This window comes from Epinephelus fuscoguttatus, linkage group LG3 (genome assembly GCF_011397635.1).
Source record: "Epinephelus fuscoguttatus linkage group LG3, E.fuscoguttatus.final_Chr_v1".
NCBI classification, from domain to species: Eukaryota; Metazoa; Chordata; class Actinopteri; order Perciformes; family Serranidae; genus Epinephelus; species Epinephelus fuscoguttatus.
This window is the reverse complement of record NC_064754.1, coordinates 37,142,406-37,170,189: the sequence shown is the minus strand read 5'-3', so window position 1 is coordinate 37,170,189 and position 27,784 is coordinate 37,142,406. Positions and strand designations below refer to the sequence as shown.

The 27,784-nt window shown below is 42.2% G+C and overlaps 1 protein-coding gene across 2 annotated transcripts in view; it reads right to left on the bottom strand.

Annotated features, from left to right (window-relative positions):
- Positions 1-26,518, bottom strand: part of septin9b (septin 9b) — a 99,221-nt gene extending 72,703 nt beyond the window's left edge. Inside the window, exon 1 of one of the 2 annotated variants that reach the window (XM_049570364.1) lies at positions 26,255-26,518. In XM_049570364.1, the coding sequence (XP_049426321.1) occupies positions 26,255-26,276 (22 nt within the window). In that variant the 5' untranslated portion in view covers positions 26,277-26,518. Of the gene's footprint in view, positions 1-5,842; positions 5,972-26,254 lie in introns of those variants that run through there. The other variant, XM_049570355.1, reaches the window with a different exon arrangement.
- Positions 26,519-27,784: the final 1,266 nt, after the last annotated feature.

Below are 27,784 nucleotides of genomic sequence, written 5' to 3'. Positions count from 1 at the left end.
AGATGGTCCATCTTTGGAGTGGCCTGGCGTGGCTCAGCATCTTTAAACTGACAGTGGAAAACAAGCATGATTTGACTCAGTGCAGCTTGAAGTGCCAATGGAAAAACCCTAAAAATTACCAAAATGCATCCCCCTTGTTAACCTGGCATGCTGCTTTATCACTCAAAGGTCACTAAGAGGCTAACACAGACACTATCATACGCAGATGTGGTTTTATAACTGATAAATTATTGGGAATTATTCAATTTTGAAGTGTTTCTATTTTAACAGCAGCGTTTGTAGCCTTTACTGCACTAGTTTGGCTGATCAGGAAACTCACAGATGCTACTCAGCCAATCAAATCTGTGACTTTTGATACAGTGAGACACACACACAGGGGAGAGACGAGACAAGAGACAAAGCTTAGAGAAATAAGTGAGTCAGAGAAGAGTAATTTGGAGGGGTAGACTACTGGGTAGACTTATATATAGAGATACTGTATATACTGTACCGTACTATACGTAACAAAGTGTGTGGCCTCTCTGTGCCCATGCAGGCCCAAGTGGGCTGCACTGTAAACCATATGCCACAAGCCTCTGTAGTACTCAATTAAACCAAAACACACGGTGTGTGAAACACACACCTCCCCCAGCCAGTGTGTATTTATCTAAACATGGATACACACTCTGGGCTGGCTGCGAGGCAAAGCTGAGCGACAGAATGAGGGAACGCTCCAAAACAACATCTGGAGAAGTGTGTGTTGCGTGTGTGCGTGTTTGTGTGTGCATTATGTGAATATGTGCCTATGCATGCATGTGCACATGTGGTTACTTGACTGTGATTGTAGATGCGGGTGTGTTTGTGTGTCTGTGCCCCTGAAATAGCACCGTAAACACAGAGGCCTTTGCATTTACGATAAATCTTCTTAACCAAAACCATTCAACGCTATATCTCTGTGGTGCAGAGGGAGTTTGGTATCTTGTTAATAGCAACATTTACAGGTGTGAAAGTGTTTAATCTGCTCACAAATTCACACATTGTTGTTTCCCTAGTAATTCATTTATTCATTTTTTATCCACAAGGCTGTCAGATTTTATTACTCATGCTGAATTAATATTTGTGGAATTTGTTATTCACTTTGTAGCTTGTTAAACTCACTTTTCTTTTTTTACAAATTCACCATATGATTGATGACCTAAAAGCTCCTTTTCCCTGCAGTTGCAATTTTATGAGCTGTGCATTATCTTAACATGCAGAATATGTTTGTGTCACAAAGGTACCAGTAAATTAACACCTACAATGTGTATCTCAGATTCTATAAGCTTTGTTGCTTGGTCAGTCTAAGATTAACAGGAATTCAGCACGACCACAAACATTTATTGGCAGGAAGTTGCACAAAACCAGCCTCTCTATTTGAGTTACTTCTGTTTGCCTGTAATGAGCTCGTGTGTGGTTTCAGCATTTATCTAAATGACACCTTTTAAAGATGATCAGTTTGACCTACATGTGCAAGAAGGAGGCAAAATTACACTGCAGAATGTTATTGGAATAAACTCACTTATTGTAGCAGAGCCTAAATAACACCCTGTCACTGCAGAAATATTGTGCAATTAAACAGGGTAGTGAAACCGCTGCACAAATCCAAAGGAAGAATAGAGGGAAAATACAAGCAATAAATAGTTTCAAGACAGTACAGATAGTCTGCGGGAGGTAGAGGGGTAGTTCACAGAGAGTAGCACATAAGGCCTTGCTTTAACTCATTTCAGTCTACTCCACTGCTCACATACATGTTTTTATTAATGTGACAGTTCTTTGGAAAAAACTATTATCCTTGACTCTTTCATAGTAAGCTTTTTAAATTGGCCTAATAGCTGTGTGGACAATTTATGCTGGCAGCAGTATCACTGCAGCGGTTTTAGGACTTGGATGTTACTCACTGTGCAAGGGATTGTCATACTGAGCCCAAACATCATTCTTATCAGGGATCTATGGAGTCTGTGTTATCTTGGTGCGAGCAGACACACAAGTTTCACATGAAAGTCTGTCAACTTGCACACCTACAGAGGTGATGGCACTGTGTAGATTTGAGCGTGCACATTTGGCTTCCTGTGTCTTTGTATGTGAGAAGTGATGAAGCTATAGATGAACTTCTTTATCCATCTCTACATTTATGCATAAAATGGTTTAATATGCATGTAATTTATGTATTTAATGCATGTATTTTTGGTGTCTTGTGCTGCAATTTGTGAGCAAAATGTATTTATTGCATGATTTTTGTTGCATTAAATATAAGAGATGCAGAGTCATTTATCATGCCAAAGTCACAAATATTCATTCTTAAGTACCTAATGTTTTGAATTTCTGAATAAAATATTGCTATTATTATTACTACACTGTATTGTGAGGTTTTAAAAATACACATCTGTTAAATATGGTGAGTTAAACTCTGGCTTCTTACTGTGCCAAAAGAAAAGGGAATCTTTTTCATGATATTTTGTAAATCAGTTCTAAACATGCATTTATAAAGCATGAAAAGTATCACTATTAATGTGTGTTGTGTGTATGAAATGGAAGTTTTCCACACTTAGCCTGCTTCTATATAAACATTTTGACACTAGCTGATTTCCTCTTTGCACCTTGCTGACCACAAGTACAGCTGCTTGTAAACAATCACCTGAATGAGCTTTCACATAGGATCTATTTCTGTTCTATCACCCCTGGCTTGATCTGTGTTTCCATCATGTTGAATCATTTCACCTGTCAGATATCCTGCTTCAGGCAGACTGAAGGTGGGGCTTCCCAGACAGTTTCCTGAAGTCCCTGTGCTGGCTGATTTCATGGTCTCCCTCACTTATCATTACTAAATAATAATCTGGGAAACAATATGAGGTGAGATACTGCGAGGTTAGTGGGAGGAGGACTGCGGGGCGTTCACTCATAGAGGATATCCTGTACACTTCTTTTATGGAACATGGTGAGTTGGGTGATTTCCTTGAGTTCCTTTCACTCCAAGTTCATGTGTGTTTGTGGAAGTGGGTGGGGAACTGTGCACGTGTGTTTTTGGGTGAGGGTACACAGGACTCTGGGTGGATACATCAGCACTTCAGATTCAGGAGAGAGAGCTCCCACACCATTATAGATGCAGTATGCGACATTAAGAGCATATCTGTGATTCAGAGTCTGAACCGGGGTTGTCTGCACACAGCTCCCAACATGGAGGTGATTGTGCTGGCAGCTAGCAACTAATAGTGCTAACAACATGAACAGCGCTCACTATGGCAACAGTGCAAACAATGTTAACATGGGAGGACTGGAGGGTGGTCACTATGGTTCCACAACAACGCTGTTCCACCACTGTGGGTCAAGATGACATTGATTTGCTAGCCGGTGGGGTCCACACAGAGACTCACATGCACTAACATGCACGTGCTGCTCAGGACGCCATTACTCCACTATATCTTTACATAACAAATAGTGGTTTGCTGCTGTATTAATGGTCTGAATGCCACATATCACTCCTGTAAAGTACCATTAAAGGGATAGCTCATATTTTTTTAAGTGGAGTGGTATGAGGTACAAATACAGCTCCCCACGTCCACAGCAGTGCATTGCTCAGCTTTAGTGTCGGTACTCCTCCTGCTTCTCCAAACTGGGGGCATGCTGACAGACATCTACTGCAGGTAATACACTGGCTATGGATAAGTACCTCATACAACCCCACTTCAGAAAATCCAAACTATCCCTTTAAAATAAAGGCCAATTTAAAAGTAACACTGAAAAACCCCTTATGAATAATGTTTGTTCACTTACTGGACGGGGAGACCAAGAGGAACCAAAATAAGTTAGATTTTAATCTAAACTGTGATACAAAACAAATTAAAATATAATGTGTATTACAACAAATGCAAAAAGTATGGGTCCTGGCCCTCATCGCGTCATGTTAACAAATGTAAACAGGTTTCACTTATTTCTTTAAGGGAGTGTACCACTATGCCTTTTCTAAAACTGTCAGGGTGTCCCACTTGTAATTCTCAACTCAATCTCAGCTTTTATCGTTGTCAGTTTGATACTAAACAGGCCAATAAGTATTGCAATTAATGTCCTCTCAACAGACAAGACAGTGATTTTCTTCCTGCTTAATTGGCAGAACATAAAGCAACATGACTGATCCTTTGTTTTTCTTTTCCCTTTGTTGTATTTTCACGGCAGTGCGTCACCAATTAGCTATTGTCAATGTGGTGACCATACGGGACTGACATGCAGATGACATGTCATATTGAACATGTTGTTTTAATCCTGAGCAGGCTTGGACAAAGAAAGTAGGAGGCATTCTGAGTCAACATGGAGGTGCTGCAGAATCACCCACAATCAAGGGGCTGAAAATGCCATCTATGCACCACAACCTCAGCTCCTATCATTTTTAAAACAATATTTGAAGGGATTGGGGGTGAGTGAGTTAGGGGGCGACGGCTGAAGTCAAGGCAACGGGTCCAAACAGAACTACACAGCACAGGTTGAAAACCAGGAAGCAGCTCAGCCCATGCAGGACTTCCTTAACCGAGAGGAGTGAGGGGGGAAGTGATGTCTGACATAATGCTCCACCTCACCTCTCCACTGCACGATTCTCGCCCCCACTGGAGTCACTAAATTCCTCCATCTCCCATAAAAAAAATCCCTCCGCCTGCAAAATATGAATCATCCACATGGAACATTTCACAGAACTTCTCAGGGAAATGGTGGCTGCACTGAAACAGGACAAAATGACACTGCAACGCTGCCACCAAGTGGCAATAAAAGTGGGTGCGCGGTGTGTCTGTATGCATTATACGGCTTACTGAGCTCAGCCACCTTATTAACGGTCAAATTAAAAGCTAATTTGCAGAGCGTCGCTCAGCTTGATGTCCAGCCTTAATCACTGCAAGATGCCAGATTAGTCTTATCCTCTCAGTGCAGTCTGAACACATATGGGCCTGAGCACAAGTTCCACTGAATCTCCATTAGCACTAAACAATCAAAATCAATAATGAGCAGCTGATTAAAGGAAACAAGAAGGATCCCTGTTGAGAAATAGCCATGCCAGAAGAAGTAGGACAGAGTTTTGATGCAACAGATGCGGGACAGTATACAGACTCTGATGCATGCTACACATTCCTCAAAAGAGTCTGCAGTCTGTCAAAAACAAAATCATATTAGCTGACATATGAGCTCTGCTTCCTCTCCCCGACACTTAAAATAAACCATCTGTGTTGGACGGAATTAATCTGACAACTGGACTCCTCAGCTTAAAATCTAATCATGTGATGATGGCATGAGGATTTAACTCCGTCCGTCTATTGTCAGATCGTAGTTGCGCACTGTATGTGGGTCATCTGTAAGTCAGCATCCGAACCCCAGGCTGCCAATTACAGTACAGCAGCCTCTCTGCACTGGAAGTTTCTTCATTCTGGGAAGTCGTCTTTGACAGCCCATCACATGAAGTTTACTCACTGCTGCTGTGCATATGGTAGCTATTCAGAAATCGTGTGTGCACTTCACAATGAGCTTAGCTGTCCATTCAATGAGAATTAGAGAAGAAATGTCTGAAAAAGAAAATTTGTACTCAGACAACATATAGGAACGATAAATCAGAGGGGTAAAGTTGACATGTAAACACAGAGACAGACAGAGGTATCTAAACGGCTCTCCCACCCCAGCTGGCCAAGCAAAGCAAACATAACCAGGGTGGCTTCTAGCTGACTGCTGCCACTGCTAATAAGCCTCTTCCTCTGCAGTCTAACAAAGAAAAGAGTGAAAGAAAGTCCCTCCCGAAGAAAGCCTCCTCGGCATTGAAGTATCAAATAAGTTGGAAAAAGCCACAACTTACCGGCTATTCTGTCTCGCTCCATAACTCAACGGCTACCTCAAATAGCCACATGTAACCTCTCCTTTTTCTCTCCTCTCCTCCCTTCCCCTTTTTTTTCTTCATGAAGACTTCCCCTTTCGCCTGACTCAGTCACCCTGTCCCCCTCTTTCAACCCTCCCTCTCTCCTCCCTCCTCTTCCTCCCTCCGTCTTACTTCCTCCAAGTTTTAATGTCTTCAGTCTGTCAGGATAACAAGTGAACGGAGCAGACGTCTACGGCCATGTGCAAGTCATATGGAGTCGCTTTCTTTGCTTTCTCTCTCACAGCTCTCTCCTACACACATGATGCAGGCTGTTATCCCAGATACACACACTGACACTTTCTTACCTCTGTTCTTTCTTCCCTTCCTCCAGTGTTTTCTATTATTCCCTTGATACTGAAGCTTGCCGGCCTCTCACACACACACACTTCTCCGACACTGGAGCTGAATTGTCTTTGAAATAGATCCTTAGCCCTTTGACCAAAGGTCCTAATCTGAAAATAAACTCTGTCCACTCATTACAGAAAAAAACTCAAGCAGTCCACCAAGACATCCTGCACTAAACCAACAACACACACTCCTACCATGTCATCATCACCATTCTGATCAGGATGTTAATCATCCAAACAACTGATGACTGGAGTGGACTGAAGAGTATTCTTAGCTTTATATAAACTTCAGTCCAGGGCTCTCATGTGTGGAGTGCTTCTCAATAAGGTTTGTTTATAATAATAATAAATAATAATAATAATAATAATAAGTGTTACAAGATCTCAGCCAACAAGCTTGTTGACCTCACACACATGATCTGAGTGTCTCTCAACCTCAGCTCTGAAGGACTGGACGCCTGACGTGTTCATCATCATGTTGCTCACTGTCTGAACTCATCATTATTCCAGAGATTTTATGGAAAAAATCCCCAGTGTTACCACAGCAGCACACACACACACATACACACAACCACACGTCATGCTTAGACCCTGACCCTCAACTTGCAGCTCGACCAGGTCACGGGGCCACTTAGCGAGCCGTCGCCTTGGTGAAAAACTGCCAAGAAAATACAATACACACACACAATCTCACACACACCCAGCTTTGTTTTTGTGTCAGGGAGAGAAGACACAGCTGAACAACTCACTTCCTCTTCCTCTTTCTTACAAGAACATCCCTCCCCAACCCGCGTTGTCCAGCAGCCCTGTCGGCAGAAGAAAATGTTGATATTGTACATTTCTGCAAACTTTTACATTTCAAACGTATCATATCAACATTTTCTAAACGGACGCAGTTCAGATTACGTGTATATGAGCCGAGTTTCTCATCAAGAGGACAAGGAGATGTTGGATGGCGTGTCACCTCAAGCGAGATGCCTGCCAAGTAGCAGACAGCAGTGTGTTGCGACAAAGCCGGGCATTTTTTAATGACATGTCGGGAAATTTCCAGCCATGTTTGTTGCGACCAAACTAGATATTTTGAGTCGAAACATTATGTTTTCCTAAACCAAGTGGCTTTTGTGCTTAAACCTAACCGCACGTTGACCACAGTGTTGTCACAACATAAAGTTGAAAATTAAAAAGCAAAGTTTCAACATATATGCAACAGATGAAATGTACAAATGCAACATATCCGTGGTTTGCAGAAATGTACAATGCCAACATTTATTCTGGCGATTGGGTTGCTTCCAGACTTAAACATCGCAACTACACTAGCTTCAGCTGCAATCGGCATGCGAGCACAGACAGGCACACATCAGGAACATCTTTCTTGGGTGAGGCCGGTGCTCGGATAAAGCAATGATATGACCTGCTGTTTCTCCAGGCATGAAGTGATGACAAACGCCTCTCCCTATCTGACCTGCTCTGATACAGAGAACATTCACTCCAAGTTCCGAGCAGCCAAAGTTTTTTTTTTCTCTGTCTGTGTTTTATAGTTCCAAGCTTGTAAGACTAATAACGTTCACATTATTTTATACTGTATAGTATATGTTTGGAATATGAACACAAATGATAGAAGGGTGGAGCATCCTGAGTGATACAGGCCACTTTACACACACACACAAAACACACACTCACACACACAGCTCCCACTCCCCTGCAGTCCTGGGGCCTTTTCTGACATCCGTAATAGAGTAAGGAGAAGAGTGAGGAGAAGCAGAGCAGAGGAGGCAGATTAGGGATATTCAAGTGTAACTGCACTGTGAGTAGAATTCGCCCCGTAAGGCCCTCTGACTAATTCCAAAAAGATCAGAGTAAAAATATGATTCATATAAGTCTATGCAATGTGATTTATCGACTAAATTCTTTAGTTTGAATAAAGAGAATTTGGTCTGAATGGCTATTTTAGCATGCTAGAAGGCTATTTTAGATGTATTGATATTTTGCCATATCATACATATATTAGTGCTAATTTAAGTTTATCGCCATTATGGTGTGTACTTATATTTGTACATATTTATAAACTCTAAGGTTTGAGTTTTGTGCATGTGATGGTGTGTTGTCTTTATACTGCATTTTAAAAAATAAAATCAGATGCCTGCCTTTAATACAACGTGCACACAGGTACCAAAATCTAAATTCTGATTAAGGTAATAAGAGAAATTCAAAATGAGCCTTTCAGTGCTGAATCCATATGGAAAGTTGGATGCAGGTGCTGTGACAAAAGTGTGGTTTTAAAAATAGAGACATGTCTCTTTGGCCGCGGGCTTTTTCCTGCTGTCTTGTGATCATTTTCCAGACTTGAAATGCTGCACTTAATCACAGGGTCAGGGTCAAAAAAACACATGAAACACACAACATGTGTTTATGCATTTGTTGACTCATTCTCATATGGACAACACACAAACACATGTTCAGACATACACATAAACCAGAAACGTCCTCCAACCCATACGACCACATAGGTCGTTTGTTCCTACCCTCTAATCCGACCCACAGGAGTGTTTTCTAAATACCGATGGCAGGAAATCAACACAAGAATGACATATATGACGGTAAATGGTTGCAGTTTTGAACATGCAGTTTATGTTGTGAAATGGCCGCAGTCTGGTTAGGTTAAGGCGACAAAAAACGGCTTGGTTAGGTTTAAAGGTCCAGTGTGTAGGATTTACTGTCTGTCTACTGACAGAAATGGAATTTAATACAGTAAGTATGCTTTCCTTAGTGTATAGCGTGTAATCACCTGAAAATAAGCTGTGTCGTATTTTTTGTTACCTTTTAAATATGGGCCATTGATATCTACATATGGAGTGAGTCCTCTGACATGGAGTCCGCCATGTTGCACTGCCATGATTCCACAGTAACCCAGTGAAGACAAACCAAACTCTGGCTCTAGATAGGGCCATTTGTGGTTGGCGGTTGGCGGTTGGCGGTTGGCGGATGGCGGTTGCGCGATTGTGCGGTTGTGTGTCAGCCACCATGGTTCTCCTATACCCTTGGCAGTTGGTTGCAATCTGCAACCTCAGTTAGATGCCACTCAGTTGTAAAAGTATGCTTGTTCCATAACTAATGTACAGTACTTAACATTAACTGTATGTAAAATTATGTATGTTATGTGACATCAAGTACACAGTGTTTCGTAGTGTTATATTATGTCAGTTATGTTACTTCAGTTAACATAACTTACAGTAATAATCTTGAAGATTTTCATTTAAATAAACATCTGTTAAGTTCCTATCATTCGGTGAGGTAACACAGTGGTGATGAGCCAATGGCCCACGAACAAAAGTGTTACAGTATTTATATATTTGCAGTATTATGCGCTGGGTGTCGAGGGTGACATCAGTGGAAAAAATGTTGTATTAAGTTACAGCTAATGCAAACCCAACATTTCCTACTGCTGCAGCTTCACAATGCTGCCCCATCACTGCCCCACACACTCAGACCTTCACTCCTCATCCACCCTGCAGCCTCAGAATAAAGAGCAGTGGTCTGGGCAGAAATAAAAGCCACGTCTTACACACACATGCAGACACACACCTGTATTCATATATACGATAATATTTGGATGGCGGATAATCTGGGTGGGGGACTGAGGACCTACAATGAAATAAATTACTCAAAGAATGACAGAATTAATATAACAAAAGTGATTATGGATATTGTGCACCTGCAACATGACAATGAAGGCATGGCATAATCTCTGAAGAAAACTGTGTTTCTGACATTTTATTATTTCAGTAATTGATTTAATTATTAGTTATTTTCCTGATAATCTAACACAACCAGCTAATAATAAACCTTGGTAGGATATTCACTCCAGTGCTCTGAAGCGTTATCAGAAGTGACGCTGACCTCCCAGAACTATTTTGGTTTTGCAACCACATATAAATCCAATGAGTAAACCTGACTTCCTTGTGTTTCCTGGTGCAATGACACAGTGTTGACTGCTGTTTTACAGTAAATGAAGCTGTTTGAGCTTGTAAAGGACATAATTCAGACAAACTGATGCAAGAGAGAGCAGAAAGAGAGGGCCTCCCTCACTCATACCTTTCACCACCTGCCCTCTCTATCATCTCAACCTGCTGGTGAGATACAGCCAGACCCTCCCACCACACACACACACACACACACACACACACACACACACACACACACACACACACGTGCACACTCAGACTAAAAGAAATGCATATGAACACTCTGACATCCACTTAAAACCAGACACACACAAAACTCAAAGGGTTATCCGAGTAGATTCCTCTCGCATGACAGTACACCCTGTAAACACACACACACACACACACACACACACACACACACACACACACACAGCCTCGTTTTTTCTTTGACTTACACATATACCAAACACGTAGCCTATATTTGCACCCAACAACACAGATGGTCATGAGGCACAGACAGACACGTGTGCTTGTTCACTCATGTGAGACAAACCCAACCACCCCCCCCCCCCCCCAAAAAAAAAAAAAACTGTGTATCACACATTGACTACGGGTGGATGACGAGCCTTGGGGTGCACATTAATGTAAGCCGTCACTTCAGAGCACGACCTATGGCCAAACGCGTGACTCAAACATGCTAAATTTAGTTATATAACAGTCGGGCAAAAAAAAAAAAAAAACTCACCAGCATGCCAGCCAACACTAAAGGGATGCCTGCGGGGCAGCGATGCACAATGACGGAGAAAGAACAGTGGGAAGACGATAAAAGATGAAAGGAGAAGAGGAGGAGCAAGCAAGGAAAGTAGTGAAAGAGGTAAATGGAGGGGAAGAAGAAAGGAGATAAGGTGAGGAGGGAGATGGGGAAGAGGAGCTGAAGCTACTTGGGTCACATGTGAGAAGGATCTATACCCAAATAAACTCTAAAGGTGGAATTGTGCGAATTGGCAAAGGTGTGTGCCAAACGCCTTGGGTGTATTGATTTATAGTTCAGTGTCAAATTAAATCTGTTACACCAACACTGGAAGGATGTGTTGCACATTATCAAGTGACAATGAGCTTTAATAGGCCTAACAGGCATGCTTCACCACACACACACTCACTCTCACACACACACTGTAAATCTCTTTATTCCCTCAAGCCCCCAAAAAGCCTCCTTTCCCCAGACATTACAGCAGAGGTTCAATGAGATGGTGGAGCACGAAAAAGAGAAAACAGTGTGATGTGGTGCTGCTAGCCACAGTCTGATGACCTCACCAGAGCGCTACGCGGCACTCATCTTCCCCCTGCCTCGTCTCCATCATGCCCACACACATGCACGAAGAGAGAGAGAGAGAGAGAGAGAGAGAGAGAGAGAGAGAGAGAGAAGCACTGTCCTCCTCATTTGTGTCCCCTGCTGCTGCTCCAGCCTACACATCCAACCTGGGGCATGTACAGGGACGACACAACTCTTCACATCACTCATCTACACAAGCCAAATTTTAAAAGCGGACCCCATGCTCACATGCAAACTGTGAGGAAATGCGTTTCTTGTAAACACAAAGAGCTTGGTCCTGAAAGATTTCTCTTTTCATATTGTAAGTGCTATACTACTGGATTGTGGAAGTGCCAAAATAATGGGCAAGCCATCTTCAAAACAACACTGAGAACCATGGTCTGAGTGATTTGTAAGAACCACAGCGATGATGATGGTTTTCAGTGTTTTTCTACAATAACAACTGTGAGGTTACATTTTGAAACTGGTATTCGGTCTTGACAAGCAGTGCTCTTAAACAGAACTTACCATCCAGAATAAGCCCAGGAGTTATTCAGACACTGTAAGTACACATCATTACAGCAATCTGGGAATAAGAAGACCTGATTGTATCTCTATTTTCCAATCAGACTTCCCAGCTTGGCTTGATGGCAGCCACATGGCCCCACAAACCATTCACACTGAATCTGACCGAGTTTAGGGGAGAGAAACTAATGGGAAAACTTGTCTGCTGCTGTTCTTTAATATAAACTCACTGACACATGTTTTCCTTTTTTACATTGCATCAAATATATTCAAAATTATGCATGTCAGATAAAAAATGAAAGCCGTATCGCTCAGTCTGCTTCTCATTCACTCGATTGGTATTTCCGTGCACAATCAGAACTGCTGACCTGCTGGGTTAAGTGAACAAAGTAAGCCTGGATTCAATAAAAGGTATGACTGATTGCCTGAGAATTGTAAACATATCATTTATGCAATTTGTGAATCTTTGTCAGGAAATCCACTTTTGGGATTCCCATGCACTCATTTGACATTTATGTTTCTCCATAATTACTGGAAAATATGACAAATTGTTCATACAGTAACAAGACAAATAGTTTACAGCTATGCTAGCAGATCTCTGAGGCTAAACACAGCAGTGCTTTGCGCTCGCATGCAACATGCTCACAATTAAAGTGCTAACTTTAGATAGCTGATGTTTAGCAGGTATAATGTTGACAATGTTCTCCATCTGAGTTTAGCACGTTAGCATGCTAAGATTTCCTAATTAGCACTAAACACAAATCAGCTGAGTTGGATGGGAACCAGACCCGGTGCTATGGAAGGGATTTAAGTGCCAGTGCCAATTTGTTGTTATTATTAGTATTGGCAGCATAGTAACCAGCTATTGTCAATTTAAAAAAAAAAAAAGTTTAGAAATCTGCAGAATACAATAACCCAGAAGCAGCCCAAAGAGTCTTTCCACGCATGTAAGGCTGTAGCTGTGTGAGTGTAAGGACGTAGGCAGATATGCCACAGACAGAGCAGCTAGCCTAAGGAAAAAACTGAACAAGTGATGCAAATGTTGTTATGGATATTGGAAAGTAGTATAAAAAAGACCTACAGGCACTGTAGAGGCTGCGACACAATCAGCAACTTTCACTGCTTTTGTGACAAACAGCAGCAAAGCAGGTGCAGCAAAAAATATCAGTACAACAGTCACTATCCCTTACCACCATACTAATGTTAGACTTGAACTCCTGCAAAATGAACATGAAACTTGAGCTCCAAGCTATAGGTTACCACTCATGCCCTGGATAATTTGGGCACTGAAAAGTTCCCTACTCGTCTGTTTTTGGGGAAAAGTCTGTACTTTAGTGCTGTTGATGCGGTTCGTAGTGCCCAGCTTGTGGAGGTGATGCCAAGTGTGTGGACGAAGCTCAAACTTTTTGTACTCCAGAGGTTTTATTTAATGGAAAAACATTTCCTCCAACTCTATAAGAGAACTTCATGGTGAATCAAAGAATTGTCTTATATTGCAAACTGAAAGAGTGAATATTTGTGTCTTATTGGCGGTGTTGATCCATAACAAACTGTTGGTCAAATCTTGTGCACTGAATTGTTTTTTGTCCAGTCAGAATTATTCTGTGGCTCACTTTACAAATTAAGTAATTATTTATTTTAATAATTAATTAATCCCTTTTATTTCAATACTATTATAAGAATACATCGATCAACAAAAACATAAAAACCACTGGTGGGTGAAGTGAAGAGCACTGATCACTTTGTTAGAATGCAATGTTCTGCTGAAACTTTTGCTCCTGGCATTCATGTGGATGTCACCTGAACAACACCACCCACCCAAACACTGTTACAGACTAAGTACATCCCCTCATGGCATCATTACTCCCCAATGACAGGCCACACATCACAAAACAATGTAGCACGTCACACCACAGAAACTGCTCAGAAATGGCCTGAGGAATGTGACAAAGAGCTCAAGACATCAACCTGGCCTCCAGTCAGGTCGAATCAAGCATTCTTTGGATGTACCAGTACCCCAGAAGTACCCACGATCCAAGGTGAGGCCTCCTTGGATCAGACTTGGCCCTGTCGAAGCATGGACATTGGACCTCTGGGGGTGTCCTGTGGTGTTTGGCACCGGGGCTTTGGCGGTGGATCCTCTGAGACCTGCTGGGTGTGAGCTGGGGTACCAGCATGTCCAACAGATGTTCGATCGGATTGGGGTCTAGGGAATGTGGAGGCCAGGTCAGGGCCTTGAGTTCTTCGTCAAGTTCCTAGGGCCATTCCTGAGCGGTTTTTGCAGTGTCAGCAGAATCCTTGTGTTAACAAATGAAGGGATTATGCGTGGGTCACAGTGCCTGTGTGAGCAGTGCTTGTGCATTGCAGAACCTCGTTTTTTATTTCGGTGTCTGTGTCAGCAGTTTAGAACAGCCAAGCTACCCACATGAGCATCGCCACTCAGGACTGCTGCTCTACTATGGAACATCTAAATATGTTTTTTGTGTATGATGCACTTAGTTTTCAGCAAAAAACAGACAGTGAATATGATCTTTTGATAATCATATTGACGTTATATCATCTTTCAGTACAGTTTCAATGTATGTATCTGTCACTGACATTTCTTATGAAATACTGTCATGACCGTGTTGTTAACAATGCAGTGGCTTGCAGGGCTCCATAAATGTGTCAGCTTCTAATTGTAAAATACAGTTGTTACAGCAGCAGGCAGCTCTGCAGCAGAGCCACAGCAGCAACACTGTGTGTGTGAACACTACAGGCCTCTGTGCAACAGCAGTTCAGTGAGGTCATACGCTGTTCACCCAGGCACTGTGGCCCAGATGTTAGTAAATCACTAATGGCGAAAGTTTTTTCTTTTCTTTTCTTTTCTTATCAAAAATGTTTTGCGTTGGTCAGGGACTACTTGGCTGAAAAAAATGTTTAAAAGGAGGGTATATTATGACAAAAAGTTTGAGAACCACTGGTTTATCTGATGCCCCCACAGCTGCTGGGTCTGTTGAGAGCATCATAAGCTGTGCAGATATTTGGACATAAATGTAAACCAAAATATCGGACAACGCAAAGGTCAGACCTGCTAGAGGCACTAGCTAATAATTCAGTTTAGCATAGCTAAAAATACTACAAATTTTAAGAGGGAGAGACCTAAATGTCCTCCAGCGCTATGAATAATCCACTGACGAGTAAAAAAAAATTCCACACAGAAATACTGACCTTTATAATTACTAACAGCTTATCACAAACTCTCAACCACTGAAGATGTTTCACAGCTCATGAAATCGGTAGTCAAAACAGAGTGCAAAACCCATGGCCAAAGTTACATTACTGATGTTGAGTCAGCAACTGGCACTTCTTCCAGTCAGCGCTGAGATGCACTGAACCAATCCTCTGCGAGAACCAGAAAAAATTATGATGATAACCAATACATGACCCTGCTACGCATGACACACACATACGGAGAGGAGCACACTCACACAGTCCATTCAGTTCGCAGAAAATCCATTCCTTTAACATATAAGTCATGCAGGCTCCTCTCTTCCAGTTCTTTGACATTTTAAATCCCACTCTCAGGTCATTTGGACTGTCAGAGGCTGTAAAAGTGCTAGTAGTGCAGTCTGTCTGTCCCAGCATGGCTGTGGTAACACTGCTGGCTATTTCCTCCTCTCCATAAGGTAATCATTAGATGTGAGAGGGAGCTGGCAGCAAGAGACGTAAAAATGGGATATCCTCAAAGTTCCAGATCCCTTGCAGGAAAGAGGGAGCCTGTTGTAGCAATTGATAAGTATGTGGACACTATGTGGATATAGCAGATAGAGGAGAGGCCACCTTTCATCAATTCTGCAGGATTTGTGCAAGGACTCCTTTTGTGGTTTTGAGTGGCACTGAAGGAAGAGTAAAAACAGCCTGAAATGTTGGCTTCACAAATCCATATGAAATTAGTTAAGCTGGAACAATAACAGTCTGTCAGCAGTGCTTAGTGTTCGCTACAGTGTGTAACACAGCTCATTGTGCTTTGTGCTGTTACCATCCACACTGCTTAACTGTGCATTAGGTAATTGAGTACAGGTAAAGCTTAGATGGAGCATGGATGAGAGGAGCAAAGCTATGTGATTTGGCTGATTATCATAACCCAGCCACATTAGCCTGAGGCCCGCTGCTTTCACCTCCATCTGCGCAAATTAGCCTGAACTGATGGAGGGGTGGCGCTGGAGAAAGGGAGAAAAGGGAGAACGAGAAGAGAGTTCCTGTGGTTCCCTGTGGCTTCGGACCTCTGTAATCAGCATGCCAAGCTCCTGATGTCTAAATCCACAACTCGGACCCAGACAGTCTACACTATACTCTGCACACATACATACACACACATATACACAAGACACATGCATGCGGACACACACACACACACACACACAGCAAGCTCCTGACACATGAGCTCTGTGGTGATCTCTGTTCATGTGGAGTTTGGCAGCGGCGCACGTCCCAAATAAATGCAAGACGACTGAGTGTGAAACACATACTGTATCTATGCACTGCCACACTGAGCCATTACGCAATGTCGTGTATAATAAATTAGAATCAGAGCTTTCTGGTTCCCCTAATAGATGACTTTTTATTTTTTGGTCAATATCAATATTGATATTTGAAAGTTGAAAAAAAATCAGTCATTTGACATAAATTCATAACATAGCTGCCCTACATGCTGGTGTAAATATATATCTGTGATAAGCTAATACAAGCCAATAGTATTAGCCATATTGATTTATTAATTCATCATTTACATAATGTTTCAGGCAGAAATGCTGAAGAAAATGGAACCTAGTTGCCAGAATAAATGTTGGCATTGTACATTACTGCAAACCATGGATACGTAATATCTGTACATTTCAATGTTGTGAATACATTGAAACTTTACATCTTAACAACGCTGGGGTTAATGTGTGGTTAAGTTTAGGCATGAATCCTACTTGGTTATGGTTAGGAAAGGATCATGTTTTAGATTAAAATGCCCGGCACAATCCTGGCTGGAAACTCAGCAATGTTGCAATAAAAAAAACAGCTGCTTTTTGTGGCATTAATCAGAGATATGTAGAAATGTGTTATTAAAAAACAACTGCTTTTCTTGCCACTATTCCAGTTGGAAACACAGCAAGGAGTTGCAAAAAACCAAACCACATTAAATGTCTAAAAAGCCACTGGAAAGGCAGCAATGATATGGTTGATGGCTAAATAACAACTGCTTTTGTTGTTTGTTGGTCTCCAATAGTGATCTGCATCTTGGCAGGTGTCACCTACAATGTAATGTATCTATGGTTTGCAGAAACATACAATGCCAACACTTACTTCTGTCAGCTGGGCTGGATAATGCTGCTTCAAGTTTCTTAAATGTGAGAATTTGCTGGTTTTAATATTATAGTAAACTGAATATCTTATAGGTTTTGGACTGTTAGTCGGACAAAACAAGACATCTGATGACATCATCTTGGGCTTTAGGAAATTGTGACGGACATTTTTCACTGTTTGTTGATGTTTTATTGACCAAAACCATTAATCAAGAAAATAGGTAGCAGATTTATTCTGCTTTTTCTTTTGCCTGTGTACCAAGAACCTAATGTGAAAAAGGTGTACATACATATATCACTGGAAAAGCTCTCTTGGTCGGCCAAAGAAAACCTTTTAAAATCAGAATCAGCTTTAATGGCCAAGTATGTGTGCACATACTAGGAATTTGACCCTTTTTGGTGTGTGTGTGTGTGTTGCTCTCAGTGTAGGTGCACAGAAATATACATGCAGCTGAAAACAAGAACAACAACACTGAACATTTGTAACAATTTGTAACAATTTTAAATAAATGGAAAATGCAAAGAGGTCAAGTAAACCATAGGCTGAAACCATTATTGGAAAATATAGTGAGCCAGTTTCTAGAATTCAGATCTCTGTATACACCAATCAGCGAAAACATTAAAACCACTTGATCACTTCGTTACAATGCAATGTTCTGCTGGGAAACATTGGGTCCTGGCATTTACCACGATGCCACTTGACACGTGCCAACCACCCAAACACTATTGCAAAGATAGCAACCCCTCTCATGGCAACAACACTCCCTGATGGCAGAAGAGCCCCACAGCAGGACAATGCACCGTGCCGCACCATAGAAACTGCTCAGGAATGGCCTGAGGATCCTGACATGGTCGAACATCTGTGGGATGTGCCAGTACCTCAGAGGTGCCCCTGATCCATGGTAGGTCCTCCTTGGATTGGACTTGGCTCTGACTTGTCGAAGCATGAACACAGGACCTCTCGAGGTGTCCTGTGGAGTCTGGCACCAGGGCGTTGGCGGCAGATCTGTTCAGTGCCGTGGGTTGTGAGGTAAAGTGACAACACGTCCCATGGATACTTGATTGGACTGGGATCTGGAGAATTTGGAGGCCAAGTTGAGCTCTTTGTCACACACTGTGGTCCATTCCTGAGCAGTTTTGATGGTACAGCATGGTACATTGTCCTGCTGGGCGGGGGGCACTGCCTTTGGAGAGTGCCGTTTCCATGGCGGAGGGGGGTCTGCAGTGGTGTTTAAGGAGGTGGAGCATGTCAGCTGGCATCCATCTGAATGCCAGCAACCAAGGTTTCCCAGCAGAACATTGCACTGTATCAAAATTATCAATGTAATTAACTCCACTTGCCAGTAGTTTTAACATTTTGGTTGATCAGTGTATGTGTGTTTAGTGTTATGGTTGAAAAGAAAATGTGCAATGTGCATTTTGCACATCACCAGATCTACTGTAATAAATAAGGATAAGGTCACCTATGTTTCTTTTTGTCTAAACCACATTAATTTGTATACACACATACGCAACCAAAACCTCTCTCACATGGAGAATATAAATGTTAATGTTATTCCTTGTACTACATCAAAAGATGACAAAAACACAAATGCAAAGTAGCAGTGATGCTCTTGTTATGATCAGCCCCATGCTTTACTAATGGCATCTGCTTGTAACATCAGGTGTGTCTTTAATGAACATGAGGCAAAATCAGTCACGACTGACTGGCTGCTCATCACGATAAGCAACAGTGACATGGCCCGTTTTCATCCTTATGTTATTCACAGGGGGGGCTTTGTTAAGCTGAAACGTCATCGTCGACCATCTCTATTTATAACCAAACTCTGACACAGTGGCAGATGATGTCATACTCGTGTGCATGTGCAAGGCAAGCGTCTCTGGGACTATTCAGCTGGGAGAGAGGTCTCCCTCATGGTACGCATGCATTACGAGAGCGTGGGTCAGCTTTTCAGAGCCTAAAGCAAAGTTTAATCAGACAGGAATTACAGCTGTGAGGAGAGATAAACTGAGAGATAAAACCATAAGAGACGGAACAAAATCCATGTGTCACTTCCTGTAGTGGGAGTGAAAGGATTAAGCTAATAGCTAAGGGAAAGTTTATCTAAGGGGAAAAAGTTCTTTCCATGAGAGAAACTTTTGTTGAATAACTGGTATCTAAGGCAGCCCTTGGGGGCTAAGACCGTGAGCTTTTGTACTTGGCACTCACGGAAGAAGACTGATAAAGGTAGTCTAATACTCACGGAGGCTTTCGAGCAGGGATTTTAATGTGATAAGGATTATATGAACCCAAGAGCCTGGCAGCTTGACTCTCAGGTGGTGAATTAAATACATGCTCACCGATGAATAGCAATGTAATAAAGACAGCTCTATTATCACGGGGAGTAGTAGTGAATGTGGTGGCAGTCCAGGCCAATATATGACTCAGACTGAAGGGAATCCAGCTCAGTTGTCACTGAAGAGCCATTGTTGAAGTGAAATAAAGAGCTGTATTGACTCTCCTCATCTGCTCGGTCTCCATGGGACCTACTGGGGTTGTAGTGGGAGGATGGATGACATGATTGATGCTGCAGTTTAAAATGCCATGTCATTTTCAAGAGTTTAAGTACTGTATCCAGTCTCCCCCCTCCAAAAAAAAAAAAAAGGTCTGAGCTTGATGCGTCAGCGAACTGAATGACTGTGTTGATCTGCAGCTGTAGTAGACTAGTATTTTTACTCTTATGATTAAACACACGCAACTAGATCAACTAGCTTCATAAGCCAATAGACCAGACTGGCACTGTTGCTACTTTGCAAAGATTGAAGATCCTGTAGATGTCGGTGCAATTCGCTACAGTATTGCTTTTTGCTTGTTGATGATGTGACATATACCGTGATACAAGTGACTTTTCAATGGTCACACAAGGCAGCACTAGATTTTAAATTAGTAATACAAGGAATTGATTTTACTCATCGTTCAATGTTTTGTGATTTTTATGAATATAATTTAAACCTATATAGCCTAAGCAATGTGCATTCAAAACTTTTCCAAAACATTATGTTACTTCCAAACCATTTACAGGCAGGTCTTATATTTAATTTTAATAATCTAACTTTGTAACTCTTGGAATTTCATGACCGTGGGAATCGTCATCATTGGTGTCATCGGCATCAGATTTCCAGGGCTTTAACCAGGAATGTTTTGTGTCTCGCCCTGAATCTTTCTGACAGGGGAAAATATAATCATCACGAAATGTAAATACTGTTATTTAATTTACGACCACCCCAACCCTTGCTTACTGTGTATGTGTTTGTGTGTGTGTGTGTGTGTGAGTGAGTGTGTGTGTGTGTGTGAATGTAAAGAGACTGAGGGAGTGGGTGGGGCTGGGTAACATCCTCTAGTACACAAGCTCTGTCAGCCCATCTGCAGCCCTCTTTAGCATGGATGCATGGAGCACAAACATTAATGTATGCATGCTGCTTTGTTCAGCTAACGTATGCAGCCTATACTTGCCACTATAGTGCCGGCAATAACATAACTTCCGAAACTAGCCACTTACTTCAGTAGCTCTACCCCACAGCTGTGGGGCTCACACAGCAGCAGTGGCTAACCACAGTACATCAAAAAGGTATAAACAAAAGTTATATAAAAGAGGGATCCTTTCCAGATTCCACACTTTTTGGAACAATCTGAGCAGCCTTTAGTCACTTAGATACAAAACAATGGGGAAATACAGGCCAGGTTGAAAAATACCAAAGTTACCCTTTAAAGCAACATAATGGAGTTTTTTGAGCCCTCAAAATGTATATCTAAGATCCTTGTGATGGTACATCAACTCACAGTAGGTTGGATGACACCTCCGTCATTGCTTGAGAGCATCTGTTTCGCTTGCACTGGCACTATGCAGTTTCAGGGTTCGGGTAGGAACCCGGACACAAAAAGGACTACAAAATTTGGCTGCTTTACGGCATACGTCATATCCCCCTCCTCTCTTTAGAGTAGCGTAGCTGAACCCAGGTGAACAAAGTTAGACGTGGTTGTCATGGCATTCATTTCGGTAAGCGGCTCGGTGGAGGACACATCCAGTTGCTCAGCTGTAGGCTGTGGGCGCCCAACCACTGGAGAGGACGCTGCTGCCACTGCTGTTGCTGCCACTGCGGCTCAGGGGAGGAGACAGAGGATGGAGTCTGTGTTAGCTGCTGCTCAGGCCTGAGTAATGGTAACCAAGCTGGCGACCTGGACATCAGCAGTAAGGGATCTCCCCGCAGCAGTGAGGACCAGGCTGGCCATAGTGACAGTGGTGGCAGGTGCCCAGGGAATGACGGGGGAGTCCAGGTGAGTTGTTGTGGTAACGTTAGCTGATGTAGAAGCTGCTGTGGCTACCCAGTTACCGGCGCAGGGAGCCAGACTAACATGGCTTGTTGCCGCAGTTGTGCTAACATTAGCCATGGTTGGGCTAGCCTAGTCGGTTGGGCCGGGTGTTGTGTCTCCAGGCTAGATATGTCCAAAGGTGTTGGACCAGGGTTTATTTCTACATCTCCAGCCAGAAGGAGAATGACTGTGAGATGCACAAGCCCCATGAGACAGCCGGGTGCCTTTGTAGATTGGTGTTTATCTGGTGGCGTTCTTGCTCGGTTAGCATTCATGAATCTTGTAAACAATAGGTGCTGGCTGCCCTTAGCTGGAGAGTAGGCCTGATCATAACTTTTAGACAGAGAGTGCAGAAGTACACAGAAGTAAAAGTAAAGTCACAAAAAGAATAAAAAGCAGGGATGGCGGTACAAAGTTTGTTGCTTTTTGTAGCAAGAATGCTGGAGCGCCAGACCTGCCTGCCTACGTCCGCTCAGCATCTGCCATCTCAGTGTCAGTGTTTGAACTTGCTTTTGCCAGGATGTGTTGTTGCGCATTACACGGCCAGCTTCAGGAAGTTCACCAGTATCATTGGCTTGTCAACAAATGCACGCGCATAAAGTTTTTGCGACAGTTGTAACAGACAATACTGTTAAAAGCACAATCCTCCATTGTGTTTCTTTAAGTCCTAATTGATAGGACCTGCATTAAATAAGTGATCTGTTCTCATTAGAAGTACCTTTCCAGTTTAACATGCTCTAACAAAATTCAGCTTAGTCAAATATTGTAGTGTGTGGGCCAAAGTATGCACATGTCACCCACTACATCTAATCCAGAAGGCTAAATCCTGTCCATCACCCCCTCTAGAGTGCTGCACAGCGCTGACATGTTGAGTCATTGTTAATAATAAGTCATTTCCTTGTAAAGTTGGCAGAGATGAGAATGTTTCCCCAAGACATCCAGCACTGTGGTAGTCAGCGTGCGTTCTATATAAAGTCTATGGTTCTAACATGACGACCTAAAAATACCACATCTGTCAGTTCAGTCCGCAAATCAACATCAAGAATGCTTCCCTGAGTTTTATGAAATTTTCTATCAAAGATGAAAAGTCTAACAAATCCACACAACCAGCCCCAGCAAATGTTCACCACAAAGGAGTCTATTCAAGCTGAGGACGAGCCTGTTTTTGTAAAATGACCCAACCATGAGAATATATAGCACAGCTGACTGGGATCTCTCATGCGTAGGAAGATAGAAAGAAAAAAAGGGGGGAGGAACAGTGCTTTTACTCCGCTGGGTCTCCCTGTTCATTCAGGGTCACATTACTTGAAACTACAGAACAACATTGGGTACATCCAGTTCATTAAGCCCAACAAGCTCCAGGTCTCTATGGACTTTCCTAAATGGAGCCAACATATTTTTGTTGGTGATCTGAGGGACAACACAATGCTCCCACTTGGAGAGTGAAATTAAGCTTGAGTGACTGGAGAAAACATGGATCTAATGCACTCTTCCCAAAACACATGTGGCGTATTTCTAAAAACAAAGCTTTGAAGTTGTATTAGAGTGTAGCTTTTGGTCATTGTTATTGAGGTATTGGTCTGCTTTTATGACAAAATCCTCAAAGGAAAATAGAGATAGTAGGACATGAAACATGTTTACAACAACATAATAGGGATTCAATATGAAACGGTTTTTCACACCAAGGTTCTTGGTCTGTACCAGCTGTTTTAGAACATGAAAGCTGCTCTCGATTAAACTTCAAACATGTGCTTTCTCCTGCATTATCACACTCTGAGACGGCCCACTCAAACTGTAACTTTTGGGATAAGTTGAAGGATATGTAGTAGAAGACCAAAGGCTCCCTACTGAAAGCATCCTCATTAGGAAACACATTGTGGTATTGCTAATTGGGTTCTCTCTCAGTTCAGCCATGAAATCCTCCAGCCTGACAGATAATTTGACACCTTGAGGTCAAGATGGTGTGTGGAGAAACTGCTGGAGCTACTACGAGCTTTGAGCTGAGTGCGGGTGCCTGGTCTTTGTTTGTCTTCGCCTGGAGAGAGATCAGACTACCAGCCAACCCTAAAGATCAAAGTACATAAAGGCCTCAGGGTTAAAATACTCGGCCTTATTCAGTCATCAGTGACGGACAATTTGCTTTTCCAAGCCTCTTAGATGAAATATTACATGTGGACTTTGTTTTCTGAGAAAAGTGTGGGAAAAATGACACATTACCTGAAAACTGCAACCAACAGACACCTTAAGTGACAATGCCTACTTCCAGCCTCCTGGGAAATCTGACCACCAAAAGAGCTACCAGTCCACCCCAGGATAAAGACAATGGCAAAGAGTTTAAGTTTGTTTGTATAGCAGTGCTATGTCAGTGCAGGTGCAGCAGTGAGGCTCTCCAGAGATAGAAACTGACAGTTAGTGATAAGACTCCTTAAACAGGCCAGTCCCTCTAAGTATGACCTTTCTTTCTTGAAAGGTCAAGCACTGATTTCCAACGGCTCCAGACTGCCGCTGTGTTTGTGATATTTGTTAAAGCTGGGGTAGGCAGGATTTTTTTGTTTTGTTTTGTTTTGTTTTGTTTTTGTTTGTCATGGGGCAAGAATCCCCAATAATCTTTGAGCGTACTATCATAGAGTCTGACAATAAATGCAACAAAACTTGAGTCATTATCGGCAAAGTGTCTCAGGGATAGAAAGAAAATGTTGCTAATTGTTAAGGCTCATGGCTGCGGCTGATTGAAGTTCATGTTCATGAAGCTAATGTTAGCTGGAATCTCGAATCACAGTGTGTCATCTAATGGGCTTTACAGGCTCACTAGTTTACAAAGAACACGGGACAGCAATACTTATGGAATTGGCACTACATAACGGAATCAAGATCACAATCATGATCAGGATGATTGAAATGAATGACGAGTATTCATACAGGTTACTGCAGGAAGCGTGTAGATATGCGTGCTCGTCTGGTAGGAGGGGCTTAAGACAGAGAGGGGAAAGGTGCAGGAGGAGGGTGAGGGTGTTTTTTTTTTTTTAAATTCTGGCAGTTTCTTTTCAGGGGTGCAGAAAATCAAATGTGGACCATGTAGTAGCAAAGACAGAGATTAAAAAAAAAGAGTGACTAAAGATTTAGACTTGATTAGGGATAAGTCACAAGAGTGAAGATTAGAGACTTGACGCCTCTTACTGGTGACTTGAAAGTCTCAAGTTTAGACCTGGTAAACGACATTGATATGTAAGCCTCTAATGGCCACCCACCTGGAATGTCATAAAAATAACACTATAACACACCTCTGGAAAGAACTTTGTTGGTCATCATTAAAAGACTTTCTCTTCATCCAGCAACTTGAAAACAGGTATTAGTTTGGTCTTTTATGGCATGAATGAACAATGACAAGCGTTTTCTTCATTCTCAGTGTTTAAAAAAAACAAGTTAGGATTATTGATGGAATAAAATGTTTGTTTTTGTTTTGTTTTTGTACAGCCTAAAACTTGTAGCGCAAGGATTGCGCTAGTATATGCTATGGAAAAAAGGTAGGTAATGTGCTTAAGCCTACATGTTTCTGGTCAGTATCGGTTTCCTTTTAATTAATTGCCTTCTTGTTATTCATTACCTTTTATGTACATTCTTTTTGTAAAATAGTTAAAGACGACCAAAATAAATAACTCTTACTACTAATAAATATGTGTACTGCTTTTTTTTTCGACACAAGCCTCCACAGCATCAGCTTGTGCCACATTTCCGCGTCTGTTTAATCTAGAGCACTTTATTTTCCTCCCCAGAGCCCATCCTGTGTTCCTAAATGTTGAGAGAGGGGGAACGCACAGATGGGTCCTGAGCAAAGCCAGAGATGTGTTGTATAACACACACAGTCACACTCCATATATTGTGCCATGCATGCACAACAATACAGAAGCAGGCTTGAGCAGGCAGAAGCATGTACACTGACATCACGAGCCACCAAATGTCCAAAATGTGTGTAAAAGCCAAACACACACGCAGCAACAGCAGCAGCACTATGAGTCCATGCAGAGAGCACAGCCTGAAGGGGCCAGTGCATCCATACAGAAGGTCATGCTGAGAAGGACAGATGATGATGCACATCAGACTTTAATAGCCAGGGGACCCCGAGGAGCTCCCCTGGGTGCTGCACACTCAGCCGAAAAACAAACTGGCCCAAAACAACAGAGGGGGTGAAGTGACAGAGTTTGGCAAGTTGAACAGTGATAGAAAAAGACAACTCCAGATGAATAGAAATGAAGTTTAAGGAGAACATACACATTCATCCAAACTATAGATGTCATAAACAGTATGCCCTTTATATTTATACATAGCTTGTGCACAAATACTTTGACATGCAAAAACATAAAAGTATTTTATAAATCACACTAGAGTCTGTGCCGAAATGAGGTCACATTTTATATGTATAATTCATACTTGTAATTATGCTTCTGCAGAGTTCAGATCTGACTACATAAGTCAGACCGGTGCAATACAGTACCACCATATTAAGTGTATTTTAGCATACTAGTTTCTGAACCATCTGTACCTGAATTGGGAGTCTTCTTCATGCTTTGGATTTGCTGCTGGTCCACTTCTCTCAGTCGTCAGTTAAAATCAGCGCTGTGGTCCTCACAGGAAACCTGGGACTGTCCGTCTCGCGCGGTCCCGTCGTCCAAAACAAAAACTGGAGTCGACTCTGTTGTGTCAGTTTCCCTGCACTTGTTCTTGCGCGGCTCTGTCCCGGTGCGTGATGACCCTGTGTGACTGCAGGCAGCGCAGATGCAGAAATGCCGTGTGATCCGCTGAGCTCGATGATGTGCACTTTAGTTCAGAGTCTCCAGACCGCACGACCATGGTAAAATAAATGTGAGCGCGTGGGGGGCGGGGGGAGTTCCACTTACGCGCTTTTACGCACGGATCCCAACTGAAGAAAGATATATAACTGCTATTTAAAGTAATAAATGAATAAATGAGTGATGCCTTCAAATACAATTAATGTGATGGACTCATCGGAGGAACAAACAGTCATGATGTCATCCCAATGGAAGCTCAGTTCTTCTAATAGTTTGTATTACATTGGTTTATTGGGGGTTAACAACGGATTATTCAGTTCATGTCTAATTCGAGTTAATGATTGATTGATTGATTGATTGATTGATTGGGGGAGGGACAACTTAGCAGACACTGGGCCGTCTGCAGCAACATTCTCTCTTCTCCTGTATTTTCTCTTAATTTTCTGTTAAAAAAAATTCGGAGGACTCCACTCCAACTGCACCACAAGGTTCATCCAAATCTGCTTTTACCCAGGTGTGCTGAACGATCAATCCCACTTGGTAACCTATTAGCAGAGGTAACGCCGCAGGTGTTGTGACGTGTGCAAATACTCTAGAACATGCCCAAGAACTGGAGACATGCCACCAAAAAAAACAAACAAACAAAAAAAAAAAAACAAAAAAAAAAAACGAGAAGAAGAAGAACTTCTGCAGAAGTGAAATCAATGTACTTTTAAATAATCTTAAATAAAGGGAACGTGATTTTCCACAGTGTCAGTATTGACAATGCAGGAAAATCAAAAACCCAGCAATGGCAAAACGTGTGATGCTGTGAATGTCGTTACAGCAGCACTTTAAGAAAAGTTCTAATACCACACTGGGTGAGGTTACATGATGGCTTCTCATTCGGAATGAAATGAATCTGAATGAAATCATTCGGAATTAAAGTTTTTCCAGGTAGTTTACATGAGAAATATTCATTCCGAATGAGGATTTACACGGGAGATCAGTTTAATCGCCTTTATTCAGGTCTGCGCAAGGTTTGGGGCAGGGAAGGTTTCTGATTGGATAGGGGTCGGGGCGGATGTTACGTTTTTACGTTTATCGGAAGAAAACACTGTAGTCCTCGCTCCAGATAACAAGATGCTTGACACCGCCGTTCTTAGTGCCTTTTAGGGCTTGTTTTGCTTATATTCTTGAAGCAACAGTACGACAACAACCTTGTTCTGCTAATGCTTCGTCTGTTGAGCAGGAGAAGGGAGGTAGAAGACCGTGCTGTGGCGAATGGAAACCGGTGAGTGCAA